Source organism: Diachasmimorpha longicaudata, chromosome 2, assembly GCF_034640455.1.
Source record: "Diachasmimorpha longicaudata isolate KC_UGA_2023 chromosome 2, iyDiaLong2, whole genome shotgun sequence".
NCBI lineage: Eukaryota > Metazoa > Arthropoda > Insecta > Hymenoptera > Braconidae > Diachasmimorpha > Diachasmimorpha longicaudata.
In genome coordinates, this window is record NC_087226.1 from 7,947,785 (window position 1) to 7,964,761 (window position 16,977).

Below are 16,977 nucleotides of genomic sequence, written 5' to 3' on the forward strand. Positions count from 1 at the left end.
ATGCAGAGGGGTGAGTCGTGATGGTGGTGGTGGTGATGGTGGAGCGAGGGGTGGAGGATGAGGACTCTGGGGTTGATTCAACGCTCGAAATTCATCGGGTGGGGGAATTGCGATTTGGGTGGGGAACGAATCCGATGATAGAGCCATACAAGTGGGGGGGTAGATGTGTATGTAGTCGAGGTCTATGTGATAGTGCCACTGGGCCATCGATCGCCTGCGCGACTGCTGTAATACCAGCTGACCGTTTTCGCACGGACAGATATATCCAACTTTTTTTCACGATTTTTATCCAATACGGGCTTGTACAGAGCCACTACTTTTCTATGTTTCAGAAGGACGGAGGGGGGGAGGAGGGGGGGGGGGTGGTAAGAGGAGGAAAAATTGAGAGGAGGGATATCTGAGAAGTAAGATTGAGAGTTGCGATTTATGTTCAATTTTTTTTCTCGAGCTCAAGTTTCTTTTTCTGTCGTTTTCTAGTTTTTTTTTTGTCTCCAGCAGATTTTCATCTTTCTGGTTCAGGAGTTAATTGAGGTGTACCACTGGGGAAGTCAATTAGGTTGAGTTCATTGAGCTCATTTATTTTATTGTATTGAATAATGGCTGAGATTATTGCCAATGAAAGGTAATTTATTAGATTTCTTTTTTCTTGGGGGTGATGTTGATGCCATCGAAAGACTCAAATGGAAGGATTAATCGTTCTTAGTTACTTCTGTATATCCTGATAAAGGAAATGATAGCTTAAGGGTAACCGATATTGCAGAATTTTACTGCATCGGCTTGTTTATTAATGCAAATTGTGCTTTTGACGGATTTTTTTGGTCATAAATTTGTGCAAGTTCGCAGCTGAAGAGTTAATTGAGGTGGATCACTAGGGAAATCGGGGATGAATAAATTAGACTGAGTTTATCAAGCTTGATGAGTCCATTTATTTTATTGCATTTTTCTAATAAGGGATGACATTATTAAAAATGACGACAAATTATTTTGATTATTTTTTTTTCTTATCTACGTCAGTCAATGAGATTCTGCCATCACTTCTAACTCCAAATTGGGGAGTACATTTTTTGTATAGGCTGTGTAACACGGTGGTTGAAGGAAAAAAAATGGAGGGAAGGGATGCGATCCACTATCCGAAAATCGGAGTATTAGTAACGTAGATTGAGTTTATCAAGATAAACAGGCTCATTTATTTTGATACATTGTTTCAAATAACAGGATAAACTATTGAAAATAAAGGACAAGGGGGAATTTGATAATTACTTTTTATCGCTTGAGTCAAGGTAATTTTGGGGGTCTTTATAGAAATAGTAGAATTAACTATTTCTTGTTGAATTCTGGGTTTCACCGATACATGAAAATTGAGGAAAAGCAAGTTTATTTCTTGGGATTTTTTATCTACAAATGATGGTATTTTTCTAGACAATTTGAGCTCGTGCAGATTGACGCCCTAATTTATTCAAATAATTGATAAAATATGAAAAATAGGGAAAAATTCATTGAAAAATTGTGCTTGTTGATGGAGGAAGTCAAGGTGATTGTGAGGCCACATAACGACCCAAATCGAAATATTAATTTTTTTCGTTATTCAATTGCATCGTACTCCGTGCACTTGCCAATCCCCACCCCTGTTGGTTGCAGGTGTGCAGGTATACGCGTGGCGCATTGCACATTTTCCATTTATACGCGTATATCCAACTATTCACGTATACATATAGGGTATGAACGTTGTATTTGTGTTTGGCATACTCGTTAGAATAATAGGCAACAGACCGATGCAGCAAACGCTCAATCTCGTGTTGAGTTTATTGGATTTTGAAATTACGAAAGGATCGACGATGGAGTTTTGATTCCCCCGGTGAATTGTCGTGGCGTAGCGTGTTCCTATTAATGCGCTTGTCTATCGGAAATCATCGTCGCATTCAGTGACAGATATATGGCGTGTACTTGAGGGTTTGTTTTTGTCGGTGTGAGAGAAGGGAAAAAAACTGAAGGGTCTATTGTTCATGTGGTTAATTGGAATCTTCATTACCAGATTTTCAATGTGCCAATTCCTTGGAAAAATTTTCTCTCTCTCGACTTCTGATGGTTTTTAGATATTTTTTTCAAAGAATTGTCCGGGATCTCTTTGTTTTCGGTGGTAATTACGGGTGACATTGGTAATTCATGAATTTTTCATTGTCGGGGTTTAATAATGGAGAGGCTTTAGAAGACATCTGTCTGAACTTGAACTTGATGAATTCGAAAACAAATTCAATGTGATTTTAATCGAACTCTCTCTTTGTTTTTGTTTTTTTTGACGAGAGGTAATTCAATCATTTCATACAACTCGTGATAATGTCATAGCCACTTTATAAATAATGAATATTTACAAATGATATTAAAATACGTAGCAGTGACTGGAGTTGAATATTGGCAACAGGATCGCTCTCTGGCCTCGCTCGTTCATTGAAAAATTTCTTGCCAACACTTTAAAAATTCATGAACCTGTTGTGACATCCCCACAACATTCTAAACACCTTGACTGCCAACGATCTGACTGACATTGGATTTACTCTCCTCGATAGATTCAATTAAAAACCTTTTAAGATATGAATACCATCATCTTTTTGAGTTCTTTCACCTCATATTTTTCCATGACTAACGGAAGACTGATTTTTCATTCCCCGTCACGAAACAAATTGAAAATAAACTCCATACATTATTCATGGATTCCAACTCACGATGAATCGAGATTAAAAAACCATCCAACATCAAAAATATGTTAACCATCGAAACGTTCAATAATTTATTCAAATTGTATCAATTTACAAAAAATGATTATATCAATTCATCATTTCCGCTTAATTTTTCATCAATTGTTTTGATAATTCCGGATCTTTGAGACTATAGGAAAAGTAATTTTATTGCCTTGGGACTATATAGACTGCGAAAAAAAAAAATAATTTTCATCGAAGATTACTGTTCTTGACAGAAGAGAATATCTTTTTGAATGGTATTTCCCCACTCCAGGTATTCTCAGGCAGTCGAAGTGTAGTTGCAAATATCCGTCAGCTATGCCAAACGATCTAATTATTATCTTCTAATCTTCTACTGATAAGTTTCAACCAATCTAATTATTTTTATAACAAAAAAGAGAATTTACATAACGTTTTACATTCTTGTGACGTCACGAAAAACCATGGGATCGAATTTGGATTGGGTAGGATGACATCAGAGAATATCCCATCCTACCCATCATTTATTTCCGGACTTGAGATTTTTTCAGAGCAAATTATTTATATTAATTTAAAATATTGATCATCGATAACGAATCGTTATCCGTTCGTTTGTTGAATAATATTCTTTTAGTTCACCATAATTTTCATGCCTACAATTGCATTCGGTTCACTTGGGAATGGCCTGACGATGTGCCTTCAAAAAAAAAAAAAGATTTTTCTCAGAGTAGTTTTAGCCTAATTAGTAGTTGGATAGGGTCCCCTTAGTCGTATCTCCGTGAACAGAGTGTGGAACTACTGCCACCAGTCGTGAATACCGGGAACTACGATGTTCATTTAGTGAGTGACGAATGGACACAGACCCCTGTACTATCGGCCTTACTTTACTACTATGATTTTCCGTAGTTTTTCCTGCAGTACTAGGCCGCATGGGGTGCGACTGATAAGGGTAAAACGCCCCATTACGTAGATAAAATATTGTCATGAAATCGAACGTTTTATTTATCGATCGTCTTCCCTATTGTTGACATGGGTGGGTTTTCTTCATTTTCTGGATTCGATTGTTCTTGGAATTAGGAAAATGTTGATTTTAATTGAGAAATTCTGACTGATCACTGGATAAATAGACCATCCGCTTACTTAATTTAATGTCTCAATCGTTCTAATGACGAAAAAAGATGGGATAAACTTAAACTCAGGCGGAACAGACGAGCAAAGAAAACCATAACTGAAGTAGGAGTTTTCGATTGAATAAAAAAATTTTAATGAGATTTTTTTCTGCTTGAATCATGCGCAACGTAGTTGAACAATTTTCCTATTAGTAAAATCTTACGATGAATATTAATTATTTTAACTGCAGATATATTTGGAATTTATGTCGATAAAATGGAACTGCTGAAACGAAAATATCATATCCACTAAACAAATTTTATATTTTCATAAAATGATAACCATACTCTTATCTAGGTAATGATTACTTCGATAGATAAATTCAGTGGTTAGCTAACGGTATGTTTCATCAAATGGAATTTAGGGTATCTCAATTTATATAGAATTACAGTCATCTGTGATTTTGTTATAGTAAATTAATCGGATTGATTTTCTGTCGCAGAAGTGACAACTTTTTTTTAATTCAATGACAGTTTCAATGTTTTTTCGCTTTGGGATATTCATTATGAGACAATATTGAACTCTGTAATTATTCATTCCATTGATAAGCCGACAACGTAGTTAAGAGCGTTATTAATAGCAATTATATTCGGATGTTAATGTCATACTAATTTTCATCGTGAGAATAGTTTTCTTTTTCCAGGAAATCACAAAATTTTCAGAGACTGACAAACATTCATAAATGGAGTGAATTAAATGAGCTTAAACTCTGAACGATGTATTACTTATGATGGAATGTGTCTCAAGAAAAATTAACTATTATTGACTAGGAAATCCTATTTATTTGTAAATTCATCCCCAAATCATATTTTGTATAAAAAAAATTCAATAGAATTCTTCATGCAGAATATACAGGATAATTATGTTGATGTCAATGGTAGTTCAGGATGTCGTTGGAAAAATTATGATCTTCATGTACAGACATTTATTTCCGTAATTCTGCCAGGCGAAAGCGACATCGTGGGCGTTCCTTTGTTGAAAATATTCTATATAAAACCGACGTGTCGGTGTCACTAGGCCTTAATGAAACGTACAAAACCAAATGGAGTCTGGTCTTTCGGTCATAAAAATTGAGAACAATTTGAAAATGAAAAATGCACTCACGAGTACCGCTTTGATAAATCTCTTTTCACCCTTCTCCCTATTTTCCAAGGTGCACTGCATTAACAATGCAATTACACGTCTTCTGCATGTGACACACATATCCCCCAGGAAGACATCAAAAATACCTCTGTCACTTGGCATTCATGGAGTCTATCTGCATAATTTAATTAATGAATTTCATGTCAACGGGAATTAAAAGTAGTCCTCCATCGTGTTGCTCGAATTTATTATGTGTCACATTGTTGTTGGGATTAACTGCGGAATATATTTGAAATTTATTCGAGTGAAATGGAACTTGGTTTAATTTGGATGGTGAGAAGGTATTCAATTAAACGGTGATGTATTCAGAATTTTGAGTCGAGAATTTGGTTAAAGTATTGCAAAATATTGATGGACATTTCCGATAAAATTCTTGATACTTTTTGTTAATTGATGATTTTATTAAAATTTCAAGTAACCGGAAAAATTTGCCTTATTTAGGACTTCGACATTCATTGGAATTTAAACTTTCATAATAGTTTATCTAGAAATTTCCATTCTTGCCTGAACGAAGGAACTAAATGAATAATAAAAATTGATGTCACTGTCGCCCAATGATAGCGTGATAAAAAATACATTACACAGGTGAGGGAATTCGATTACAAAATCGGTGAGGCATGAGGAGAATATAAGAAGAATAACATACACTACCATCAAGAAATAGCTAATTATCCACTTGAATTTTATCGATGATTTCTTCAACAAAAATATTTTTCGGCCTTCGGACGCTTTACAGTTCCTTATAATTAAGTCTTCATAAATGTATGAAGAATGCGTGCAATACACTCTATATCAATTTTTATATAATTCAAATGAAAATCAAATTGTGACAAAAAACCGCACCAGGATTTTTTTATATAAAATTTCTGTGAGCAAGAGGACTTTCTTGGCTGAAATTTGTAATTTCTTCGGTTCAGAAAATTATACAGGTAATATTACCTCATAACTCTCTCAACGTAAGCTTTCAATTGAAAATTCTCGAAATCTTTATTCAAGTGCTAAATGTTATTTTAGCAAATAATTTTCACCCTGGATATAATTCCCTCTCCATAAAATCATCTCATCTCTGCAGAAAACACCAAAGTGCTCATTTTCCCAGAACAATTCTGGAAATTACTCCAACTAATTAAACTACAAGTGTACCAGTGTTAACAATGGGCCAGAGGTTGAATAGCTCGTGGTTCAGAACTTGGACGTTTGAAGTTTGTAAATTACTGAATTGGCCAACGGAGTAATATCCGTGACATTGTGAACGAGAAAAAGTCAACCCAGGTAGTTGAGTTTTGAAAACAATCGTGACCTATCCTCGAGGTCGAGGTTAGAATAACAGAAGTGGAAAGGAGTGAGAGGGAGGTGAATTCTGAAGGAGAATAGGTAAGGGATGATTACGAGGATTCACTGAAAGTTGTTAGGGTGGAAAATTTTGGCGCACCGCCAGATTTCTCCAGAAAATGGGTTATCGATCAAGCGCTGACGACAAAATCCAGAGAGTTTTTATTATTTCTCCCTCTTATCCAACTCTTTATGAGGGACTTTTTTGACGGAAAGCTCCACTTTAATTCACTCCTTTCTCTCCCACACCCCCTTGCCTACCCGCCCCACTAACATCGACACTTGTCGTTTGCGAGTATGTGGTTTCAAGGTTTGTTGAATGATACAACCGCTGATATAACACGTGTTCAGGCCTGTTTCCTGGTTCCGGTTTAAAAAAATGGCGATACACTGAGAGAAAAAAAATTATCTACTGGAAATATATTTAATGGGCTAAAAATACTAAGATATTGTCGTATAATAATATAAGATTCCCGTGGGCAACGAGTGGTATCATGCAAATGCATAATTTAGTGTCTCATATACTTTGAAGCGAAAAAAACAGCTCACACATCTGCTTCGGGGCCATTTGTTTGTTTTACAGTCAAACGCGTTATCATTGATCGTGACATTTTAATCGGGGTTATTTACTCGAAAGAATATTTATTCATATACCATTATCTGCGGGGAGTAACAATTTTTGAGACGAGAAAATTTTGAATAGGTGAACATTTATCTTTTTGGAAGAGAAGTTTTTTCAGAGGGCCGAGTAGCAGAATTTATTCTATATATTCTGGACATCCGTAAATGAATTATCGCCCTTCCGGTAGAGATGGGGGTCTGATGGGATGATTGATTCATTGTTTGAAAAATTTGGTTGGGTGTGATTTAGACATTTATATTTCGTATACTGAATGTAGTAGCAGGTGGTGACTGGAGATTTTTCTCTCCGTTGGTAAATTTCGGATAATTTTTTTCCTGTCAGTATTTTGACTAAACCATTGCAATAAGATTTTTCACGTGAAATAAAATGTGAGTATTTTAGCAGATGAGACTCAGAGGATGAAGACTCATGGAGTTCTTGTTAACATATGCAGAAAAGAAAAGGAAGTTTTCATTTAGTACTGATTTTCAGTTATCTAAGACCGAGATATTCAGATAGTGATTAAAATGAACGATCATTAGTCGTTTCTATCAGTAAAACTTGTTTGTATCCAATAATTAATGACGAGTCCGGGAAAACCAGTGAAATTATTGTGAACTTGCCAGTGATGTCGGCAGTGATATCACAGATATTTGAAGGGATATCGTAATGAGGAAATCATAATTCAGTGTATGTGACGCGTTGAACTTTGAGAAAAGACGGAATTCGAGCAAAGGTATTGGAACATCCGCTTAGGCTGTTTTCTGAGCCATTGAAAAATTGTTAATCGTTTCAGGAATCCAATAGAATTGTAACTAGAACGCTTTTGCGATAACCGCACCAAACCGAAGTGATCCCGAAGTCTAGCCCTTATCGCCCTAGGACAGACAGGCGCCGAGAAAAATGCAAAAAACGTGGAAATCGACGTTAATTTTCCCCGATGGCATCCATTTACCGTCGCTGTCACGTTTAGTACATTATTTCCCATATCTTTGAATTTTTCTCAAATTTTATTTATCTCCGGAGGGGAAGCTGGTCATTTTCATCTTCATGAGAAGTCGTGTAGAGGGCTCATTTTTGGTATTTCAGTCATAGATGGGGAGAAAAAGACATAGCAATCTCGTGCGACTCCTTTTAAAGATTAACCTGCTACCTTACTAGTCATGACTCATTCATATAAATAGTCATTCACACGGGGAGAAAAAATTCTGGAAAAATTCCGTACCAGTTCCGTGATTTGCCAGTTAAAACAATATTCCGTAAAAATTATGGAACAGTTACGCATTTTTTCACTGACCGTTCTAGAATTTTTCCTGAAAATTCCCGAAAAAAGTTCGTAACTGTTCTGTAATTTTTACTGAATATTGTTTTGACTGACAGATTACGGACCACGCACGTAATTTTTAAAGAATTTCTCTCTCTGGTAATGTGATAATTTCCGGAAAAGTCTGGTGGCACTAGCAACAACTATTTCTTCACGGCAATATCACTTTATTAGTCATTAAATAATGATTAAACTTATTTAGCAGAAACAGTTCATTTCGTGCAAATCTTATCAACCGTTTCCTTGAAAAGGTAACACCACATGTCAGGGAGAGATTTGCAACGATGCCAGCTAGACACATTTTTCACGATAATGTATCGAACACTATTGGATATCATTGGGCGCAAAAACCGCAATTTTATTGAATCAAGAACCAGTCAATATAGAACGGTTGTACTGGGCGAATTTCCTTCTACTTCCACTGGGGCATCGTCCTGACTCAAACTCCCACTATGAATCGCGTTATGCAGAAGTTGTTTATTTAGTCATGTTTCAGGGGCGAATTCGATCAAATATTTGGCGAACCGATAAAATCAGAGTACAAGTGTGTAAAGAGAGATGATGGAAAGTCACGAAAGGTGGGATGAAAATGCATCATGAGTATGCAAGTGGTTGAGACAGTTTTGCAAATCTGAAAATTCCAGGTAATGGAATGTACACGATAAAAAAGAATGGAATGAAACAATATTTCAAGTGCTTCATTTATTTCATAAGGGAACCTTTGGATGATGTCCTCATACAAAAGTTCGTAACTGTTCTGTAATTTTTACCAAATATTATTTTGACTAGCCAATTAGGGAATTTTTAAATACTTTTTCTTTCTCCATCGATTAATGGCGATGAATGAATATGATTAATATTAACCTATATTTGGCAGTGATAATGGATACCGTTTTTCAAGTTCCAAATTTTCCCGATTTTTTTCCGAATATATCCTTGAGTTAGCTTTATCTGGTGACGTAATTGCACCTAACGTCAATCGATTAGAGTTATTGCTACTTTTCTAGACTGAGATGTGGAAATCATCACACATAAATCATCGCTGATAAAGTTCTAATCATGTCTTAAAAAATGACAACAATGGTGGTCGAATTTTATCAGTAGATGGAAATCAGATCAGTTTTTTATGTTGAGACATCGGTTCATTCGTGCTTTTTCACAACAAATCAGCCGCACCTACCGCATGATAAATCTATCAAATTAATAACTTTGGGATTTTTCAGATCTCATTCAATTTTTTACTACGTGTAAAAGAAAAGTGAATCGATTTCTTATTCATATTAAAAATCATCTTATTTGAAAAATCGGTAAATGTCTGATTAAAGTCCCTGTTCAGTCCCTTCAAATGACTACTTATTCATACCATATGGTAGTAGGGAGGGAGGGGATACTAGACATTTACTAAAAAAATCAATATTCGCGCTATATCAGACAGCGAACTTGCCATTTTCCATTATTTCACGGATCTCCGTCAACTTGATGAGAACAATTATATATTGATCTAATTATGCAGGTCCACTAATTACATTGTACCTTGTGACGTAATCAAAGTACATTGTCATTATAAAATATCACCTGTTTCCCTCAGTAAAATTATTCACCGTATCACGAAATTCTGTCGTATTTTTATTTTCTATTTTATATAAACTACTCTCTAAAATTTTTGAAAGCCGAAATATTTAATTACAATCTCATTCCCCGTATTTTCTCATAACTGAAAACGAAGAACGTGTTATTCTGAAAAATCCATCAAAATCACATCCATAAACATTAAAATCTCATTTACTATGAAAATTCCAGGTCTCAACTGTGACTCATTATGTCCTTAATTACACTGAAACGGTGATAATCGACGGCACAAATGTAGGTGTAATCTTCAGCACCACAGGTACCCTCGTAAGACGTTCAAACAATACTCTAAAAACATATGGATATCGTAACTTCAATCGGCCCACCGCTGGTAATTTTTGGTGGGCGAACGAAACCTGGAAATCTCTATTTCCCGTTCTACATTCTCGCGATCGTACGAATTCGCCTCTCTCCCGGCAAAAATCTCTATTACCTCTATTATGAAATTTGAAATTCAAAAATATTCAAATCCCCGACGTTTTCAGGGGTTATTTCCTATTCCAGAGACGGAGCCCGAATCGTTATTTACAAAATAAAATAAAGACGATCATTTTTTCCTCGAATATCTTTCGGTGCGTTATATTGGATCACAAGTTTCACCGTAAATTTCAAACTTTTTTTTCACTAAATTCATTTTAATTACCTCTTGGCAATGTATAATCGGATTTTCATTGTGACCCCCTATAAAATACAATCTTATTAAAAACTCCTTAATTATTGGAAGGGGATGTGAAATATCGTGCAAATTTAATTGTTCATGGAAGTAACGTAAAACGAATTTTAAACACACTCTTCACCCCCATGTGTTCCAAAATTGAATTCAATTTATTCATCGATCTAATCAACATAGTTTTCACAATGGACACATACAAGTTACTCAACTTTATTAGAGAATGAAATTTAGTACACATTTCACGTAAATTTATTCTCAGGCTTCATAAGTCTATTTGTCTATTTAACTATCGAAATGGGTGCATGTTTGTTTCGTTTTATTTCGTAATGGTCTTATCAAGCTTGTCCAAACTTTACTTAAAGTGAACTATAGTTTGAAAATATTTTCATCGTACTCATTCAGTTAATTATTATTTCTATATACTCTGCTTCATCAGCTGGGGAGTTTATTGTTCTACTCAATGCTCGAAGGTCGAAAAATCCATTTAATTTAATTTGTTCTTCGCTTACACTCCATGATCTTGTAAAATAAAGTTTCAACGCAATTGACGTTATTGTAGATTACAATTTCATATAGTTGTAATACACTACATTTTGAAAATTTTAATTTTAATTTATGCTGACGTTTGCATAATAATATTTCGTTTATTTGGGAACTGCGAATCCTGATGCCCGGGCGACTTTTCTAAACTTAATTTAATCAAAAATAGACCATGAGAATATTTTTTATCCCCGCATTCCCTCAATTCTTATGTCTGAATGTTCAATTTAATTGACTTTCTCATTCTTTCCACTGCCATCACGTAATAGAACAACCACACGCATTAATTGATGCTGTTGAAAATTATGCAACAAAAAAATTCTTTCACTTGTACTTATTTAATGTATTTTATCGTTACCCCCGTCAGTGGTGATTTTTTACCCCACATTTATAGCTTAAAATAGCCGTATTTGCGCTGAATGGGCAAAATTCGAAAAATCAATCTACCAGGATATTTTAATAGCCCAAAGGTACCTCCGTTGCCTAAAATCGAGAAAACAGGAAAACCCTCGAAGGGTATTTACTGACAGGGCGCGCCATCCCGCGGTAATGGACAACACCAAGGGTTAGTGAAAAGTGAAAATCGAAAAAAAAAAAAGAGAGGAACTAGTGGGAGTGGGATCTCTGTGGTGGCCTCAATCACTGGCCAATACACGAGAAACGAATCTCAGAGCTCAGTGGAACTCGTTCCGAGAAAGATCGTTGGTTCAGCGACTTTTATTTTCATAAAAGGAGGTTATATTCAAAGTTGTCTGACAGGATCAGGGGGGGGAATAATACGTGTATTTGATCGCCTCTTGACATACTAGAACGTGTGGGCAACGAATTACTGATACAGAATGACGTGTATGAAACTGATTATGAAGTGGAGAAACCAGGGAGGATGATAATAAGTGGTACGTGAAGATAAATCCCATTAAAGTGTTGATAAATTTATGTTAACAAATGGTAAATTTAAGTTATTTATCGATTTACATTTGTTTATTTTACTATTGAAGAAGGGCATGTGCTGTGCGGTGAAGAGCAGGTATCAGTGCAGTGGTCCAATTGGCTCGGGCACTCTGCATTCGGGGAAATACTCCAGTGGACCTCGAAATTATGGGAATAACTCGTCGACCTTCCCCGAAGATATTTGGCCTCGTCTCTCCCAATTGTGTCTTTCTCCAAGTGCCTCATTCAGTGCTTTAATTGTTCATCCTTAAGTCCTTAATTTTGAGTTACTATCTGCTGTTAATACTTGTTCTCAGTAACTTTTCACTCCCTTTGGAATTTTGATTATTTTTTAACGAGTCAAAATAATATTAGAGACCGGTATTCGATTCTCCGGATATCCGTCTCTGACTCGGCTCATTCGTTATCGTCATGAACCACTTTTTGCATCTTCGCAGTCGTGTTCTGCAGAGCCTTATACTTGGCCTCCTTGTACTCACTTTTTACACGTGCTATCGAACAACCCTTGATGACTATCGTCCTGTTACGGTGCCTATCGATGTTGGTGAGTGTTTAAGTGCCGTCATTTTTCACACTGAGAGAAAAATTATAGATTTTTGAGTGATAAGAATTAGAATTAAAATTATATTTAGAAATTCGTGACGAAATTCTTAATTTGATTTCGATATAATCTTCAGAGTAGTTATTCGACTGATACAGCAGATGAACTCGTAAAAATTATCATGTTATCGTATAAAAGTTGAATACTCCGTGAATTAAAATTGAGGAAAAGTGAATTTCACTAAAATTTACCGAAATTTTTTGCATAATTATTTATTAACTTGGTCATTATGGTATCACTATAAATTTTTATTAAGGAAATAACCTTTTCCTCTCAGTGGCGTGTCTTTCACATTTTTTTTTTATTAAATATTTACTGTATAATAACAGGTGAAACGGTTATCATAAAGATAGTCAATCTACCGAACACCAGCGATGTATTGCAACAGATATCAAAGAATACAACGTCAGATCCACTTTTGACGAATGCAATTGGACCCCACAATGGATTATTGTCAACGGGCCCATCATCCATATCAACCTCACAGGGTCCTCAGTCTTCCGCAAGTACCTCGATCAACCTTCCCAACAATGATCCAACTCTCCATGTAGTGAAAGCCATCGTCACCAAGTCGACAATTCAACAAAAAAATTCAGCTGGTGCAATATATCAAGATGGACACGATGTGACAGCTCAGGAAAAGTGTCCGAACAACGGTGAGGAGATCTCCCTGGTGATTATCGTCATGTCAGCCCCATTGCACACGGAAGCTAGAGACGCAATACGACTAACATGGGGTCATTATGGACAACGTTCTGACGTGAGTATATTATTCATGCTTGGTACAACAGAAGATCCCAAGTTGGAGGCTATCCTTGAGGAAGAGGAGGGTCGGTACCATGATGTGATAAGAGGTAGATTTGTAGATACATATTCAAATTTAACGCTCAAAACAATATCAACACTGGAGTGGGTTGATACATACTGCTCAGAAGCCAAGTTCCTTCTGAAAACAGATGATGATATGTTCATCAACATACCTCTACTCCTATCGTTCACTCAATCACACGAAAAGGACAGGAATATCATATTCGGTAGATTAGCACGAAAGTGGAAGCCGATTAGAAATAAGAAGAGCAAATACTATGTCTCTTCAGCGCAATACAAACCTCCATTATATCCTGATTTTACGACTGGACCGGCCTATCTCTTGTCGAGGGATGTTATCAATAAGTTGTACGAAAGTGCACTGAGTCAAACTTATCTTAAGCTGGAGGATGTATTTACAACAGGTATTGTTGCTGACAAACTCGGAATAAAACGAGTTCATGTCAATGAATTTTTGAATAAAAAAATCACCTACAATCCTTGCAATATACGGAGTAGTATCAGTATACATATGGTGAAGTACGGCGAACAATTTGATCTTTGGAAAAAGTTAAATGATCCTCATACCAAGTGCAAGAAACAGTAGTTAAATGTAATTCATCATGGAGTTTTTATACTCCATGGATTTGTGGATTGATTATATTCAGTCCAAGTGAAACAAGTAATTGTGGTCTCACTCTGTATCGACAATTGTCGAAAGAATTCTTTGTTACAATCTCTGTTAGTGGTTACACGTTCAAGCACGTGTTTTTGATAAGTCCACGTCAATTTGAAAATCAAATAATGCCATGTGTATACCATTAACAACAGAGATATTAATTCGACGGGCAAGTGATATCGGTGTACTTGAAAAAGTTATCAGTCATTGCGATAAGATTTTTTCAGCTATGGAATATCATCCAAATGAACACTCTGTCACTGCTGAAGCGGATATTTTACTGACCCACATTTTTTTGTTTCATTTTTAGACGTGTCGTGAGAATTTTTTAAACATCCTTTTATAAACAATGGCATTTATTTATTTACACGTGTAGGCTAGGAATTTTTTGAAGACTATTTCAATGTCACGGAGTCACATTACTTGATGCATTTGATGAGGAACTGAATTTCGCTTAGTAGTGCCATATGTGTAATTCGAGCAGATTTCTATCAGATAATTCCATTCTCATGGAGTCAAATATTCGTGGTATTTCCTCGAGTGCCATATCAAAGAGCATAAAAAAAATGGAAAAACAGTGACACCAGTTTTTTACCTAGTTCCTCTGATGGAATTGCAGAATCAAATGGATAATTAAAATACGTAATGGAATTGAATCATGAGAGAGTTAAAAAACTATTGAAAAACCGTTGGGGTAAAAAGTGAAGAGGTAATGACTGGATGATTGTTTACCTCATCGTGCCGGTTGGTTATTTATGCGCCGTTTTTTTTTGCCTCTATTGAGGAAAGGCAGCAGAAAAAAATACCATCACCATCGCATCCTTGGCACGCTTCGTCCTTTGTGTTCCTTTTACCGAGTCAAATTAAATGATTTGGATTGGATAGTGCCATCCACTAGATCCGCAAATTTTTTCCGTAAAACAAATTCTCCCAACACATGATATTTCACAATTTTCTCTAAATTTTACCAATTTTAATGGCTATGTAAATATTTTTTTTGTATCAATATTGTACTTAATCTTATCTACTAGCAGTATTGTGAATAATCATTAATCATTAACTGATTTTTTGCACAATTGTTCTCCCCTATTCTATACTGATATCATGATGGAAAACAATTGTGCAATAATCTCATTTATTTTCATTCCTGAAAATTGTTAGTAATTAAGTCCTCGAGTTTGTACTTTTATTTTTGTATATTATGATGAAGAAAATCAAGTCTTATATTTTTAAGATAAAACTAATGTGAAATATATGAATAAATCCTAACTGTGACCAAATTATCGGTTCATCTCATATCAAGGTTACGAAAGGATTACTGTAACCTTGTGTGAGTGAGAACATGGCCTTTGTAATATATTGTTTATCGAATGTGCAAGAATAATTTTAATTAAAGACCTCATGTTTACATAAAATACTGCTATATAATACTATTTTCCCTGTAACCGAGTGGAACAAATTTATTGCATAAAAATAATAACTCACTACCTTTCGCTATACTATTTACGTGTTGAAATGGACTATTAGTGCAGTTGAGTTGGCTTGAGAGTTTCTGTTGTGGGCAATTGAACGTTGTAATCGTCAAAATGAAGACCTTACTGTTTTCATCCTCGTGGAAGATGCGTCAGTTGCTGAAACACTGAATAACTTCTTTCTGTCTTGTCCAGAAGACTTGATGTCATGGGCAGGAGGGGAAGGGGATGAATTGAAAAGGTACAATTACAGTTGATTTAAAACTGAATTAAAAGCATCAAAGCAACTTTCATTGTTTGAATTGTATCCCCGAGCGTCAAAGAGACAATTTAATTTATTAAGCGTTGAGACATTACGAATAATGAAATATTTCAAATGTTGTTTCTCTGGTATGCGGTTTTATTACGACAATTGAGGAGGCACTAGTCATTATTGGAATATGGGTGTAAGTGAACAAACTATTCAAGAAACACAGTGAAAATACTTTATAGAATATTCTTTATTAGCACGCGAAAGGCACGTCTTAGCTAGAGGACCGTTGTCCAGAGACTAAAAACTATATCAAAAGGAAAACGCTCTCAGGGAAAAGAAAAAGAGTTTTATGACTCAAAGGAACACAGTCCGTTGTCGAAATTTCAGCATATGTTTAGGATTAAACCGTCTCGAAAGCGGAGTTCAACCGGTCGTAAATTAGTCCCTTAGTAGAGCTGTTTCCCAGAAAGTAAAAGAGGTGTCGAGTGATTTTTGTAGGACAATGAAAGGACTGTACTCAAATATTCCAACAGTCATAGTTATTTCCTATCCATCGGTTTTTCGTACTAGCTTCTTGGGACCATATGTTTATCGCACGCTACACATATATTCATGACTTTCGATGAAAGCAAGTTTTGATATTACGGTAATAGGCAGGTTGGGCTTTCACCAGAATTTTCTAATTTCATGCGGTGCTGTTACGAACTCGATTGATAATATCCGTGAGGCTTGGATATTCTTAGGATCTTCTTCATGGCTATTTTTAACAAATTGAATAGCACAACCTGAATGGTTGCCCTCATGCCATCATCGATTGCTATCAGAATTGTTTTTGTGACTCATAAGATTTAATTCCCCCCATCGGATTATGTGTGAATCAATGGACCATGGGATTTGAAAGATTGTGGGAGGAATTCTCAGCATCTTGATGAACCGTTACTAATATCCTGTTGAATGAATTTGGAAAGTTTCACGAACACTGAAAATGTCTCTTTAATCAAGCTGAACTAGTGGTTATCCGCGATTTTATTCTTGTTGTTTTCATTCCACTACTGTAATTATCACGA

The 16,977-nt window shown here is 35.7% G+C and overlaps 2 protein-coding genes across 3 annotated transcripts in view; both read left to right on the top strand.

Moving 5' to 3' along the window:
* LOC135170554 (uncharacterized) overlaps positions 1-16,977 on the top strand; it is a 56,924-nt gene that overhangs the window by 17,209 nt on the left and 22,738 nt on the right. The gene's annotated exons all lie outside the window — the stretch shown is intronic.
* LOC135159854 (beta-1,3-galactosyltransferase 1-like) lies at positions 12,510-15,600 on the top strand. The gene is made up of 2 exons (XM_064115948.1): positions 12,510-12,642; positions 13,029-15,600. Exons 1-2 carry the CDS (start codon positions 12,510-12,512, stop codon positions 14,111-14,113), a joined length of 1,218 nt encoding a protein of 405 aa, XP_063972018.1. The 3' UTR covers positions 14,114-15,600.

Excerpts from the sequence above, each read along its gene's own strand:
- LOC135159854 (XM_064115948.1), top strand. The coding sequence starts at position 12,510 with ATGAACCACTTTTTGCATCTTCGCAGTCGTGTTCTGCAGAGCCTTATA. Across the intron at positions 12,643-13,028 it reads TACGGTGCCTATCGATGTTG|GTGAAACGGTTATCATAAAG; the intron begins GTGAGTGTTTAA and ends GTATAATAACAG.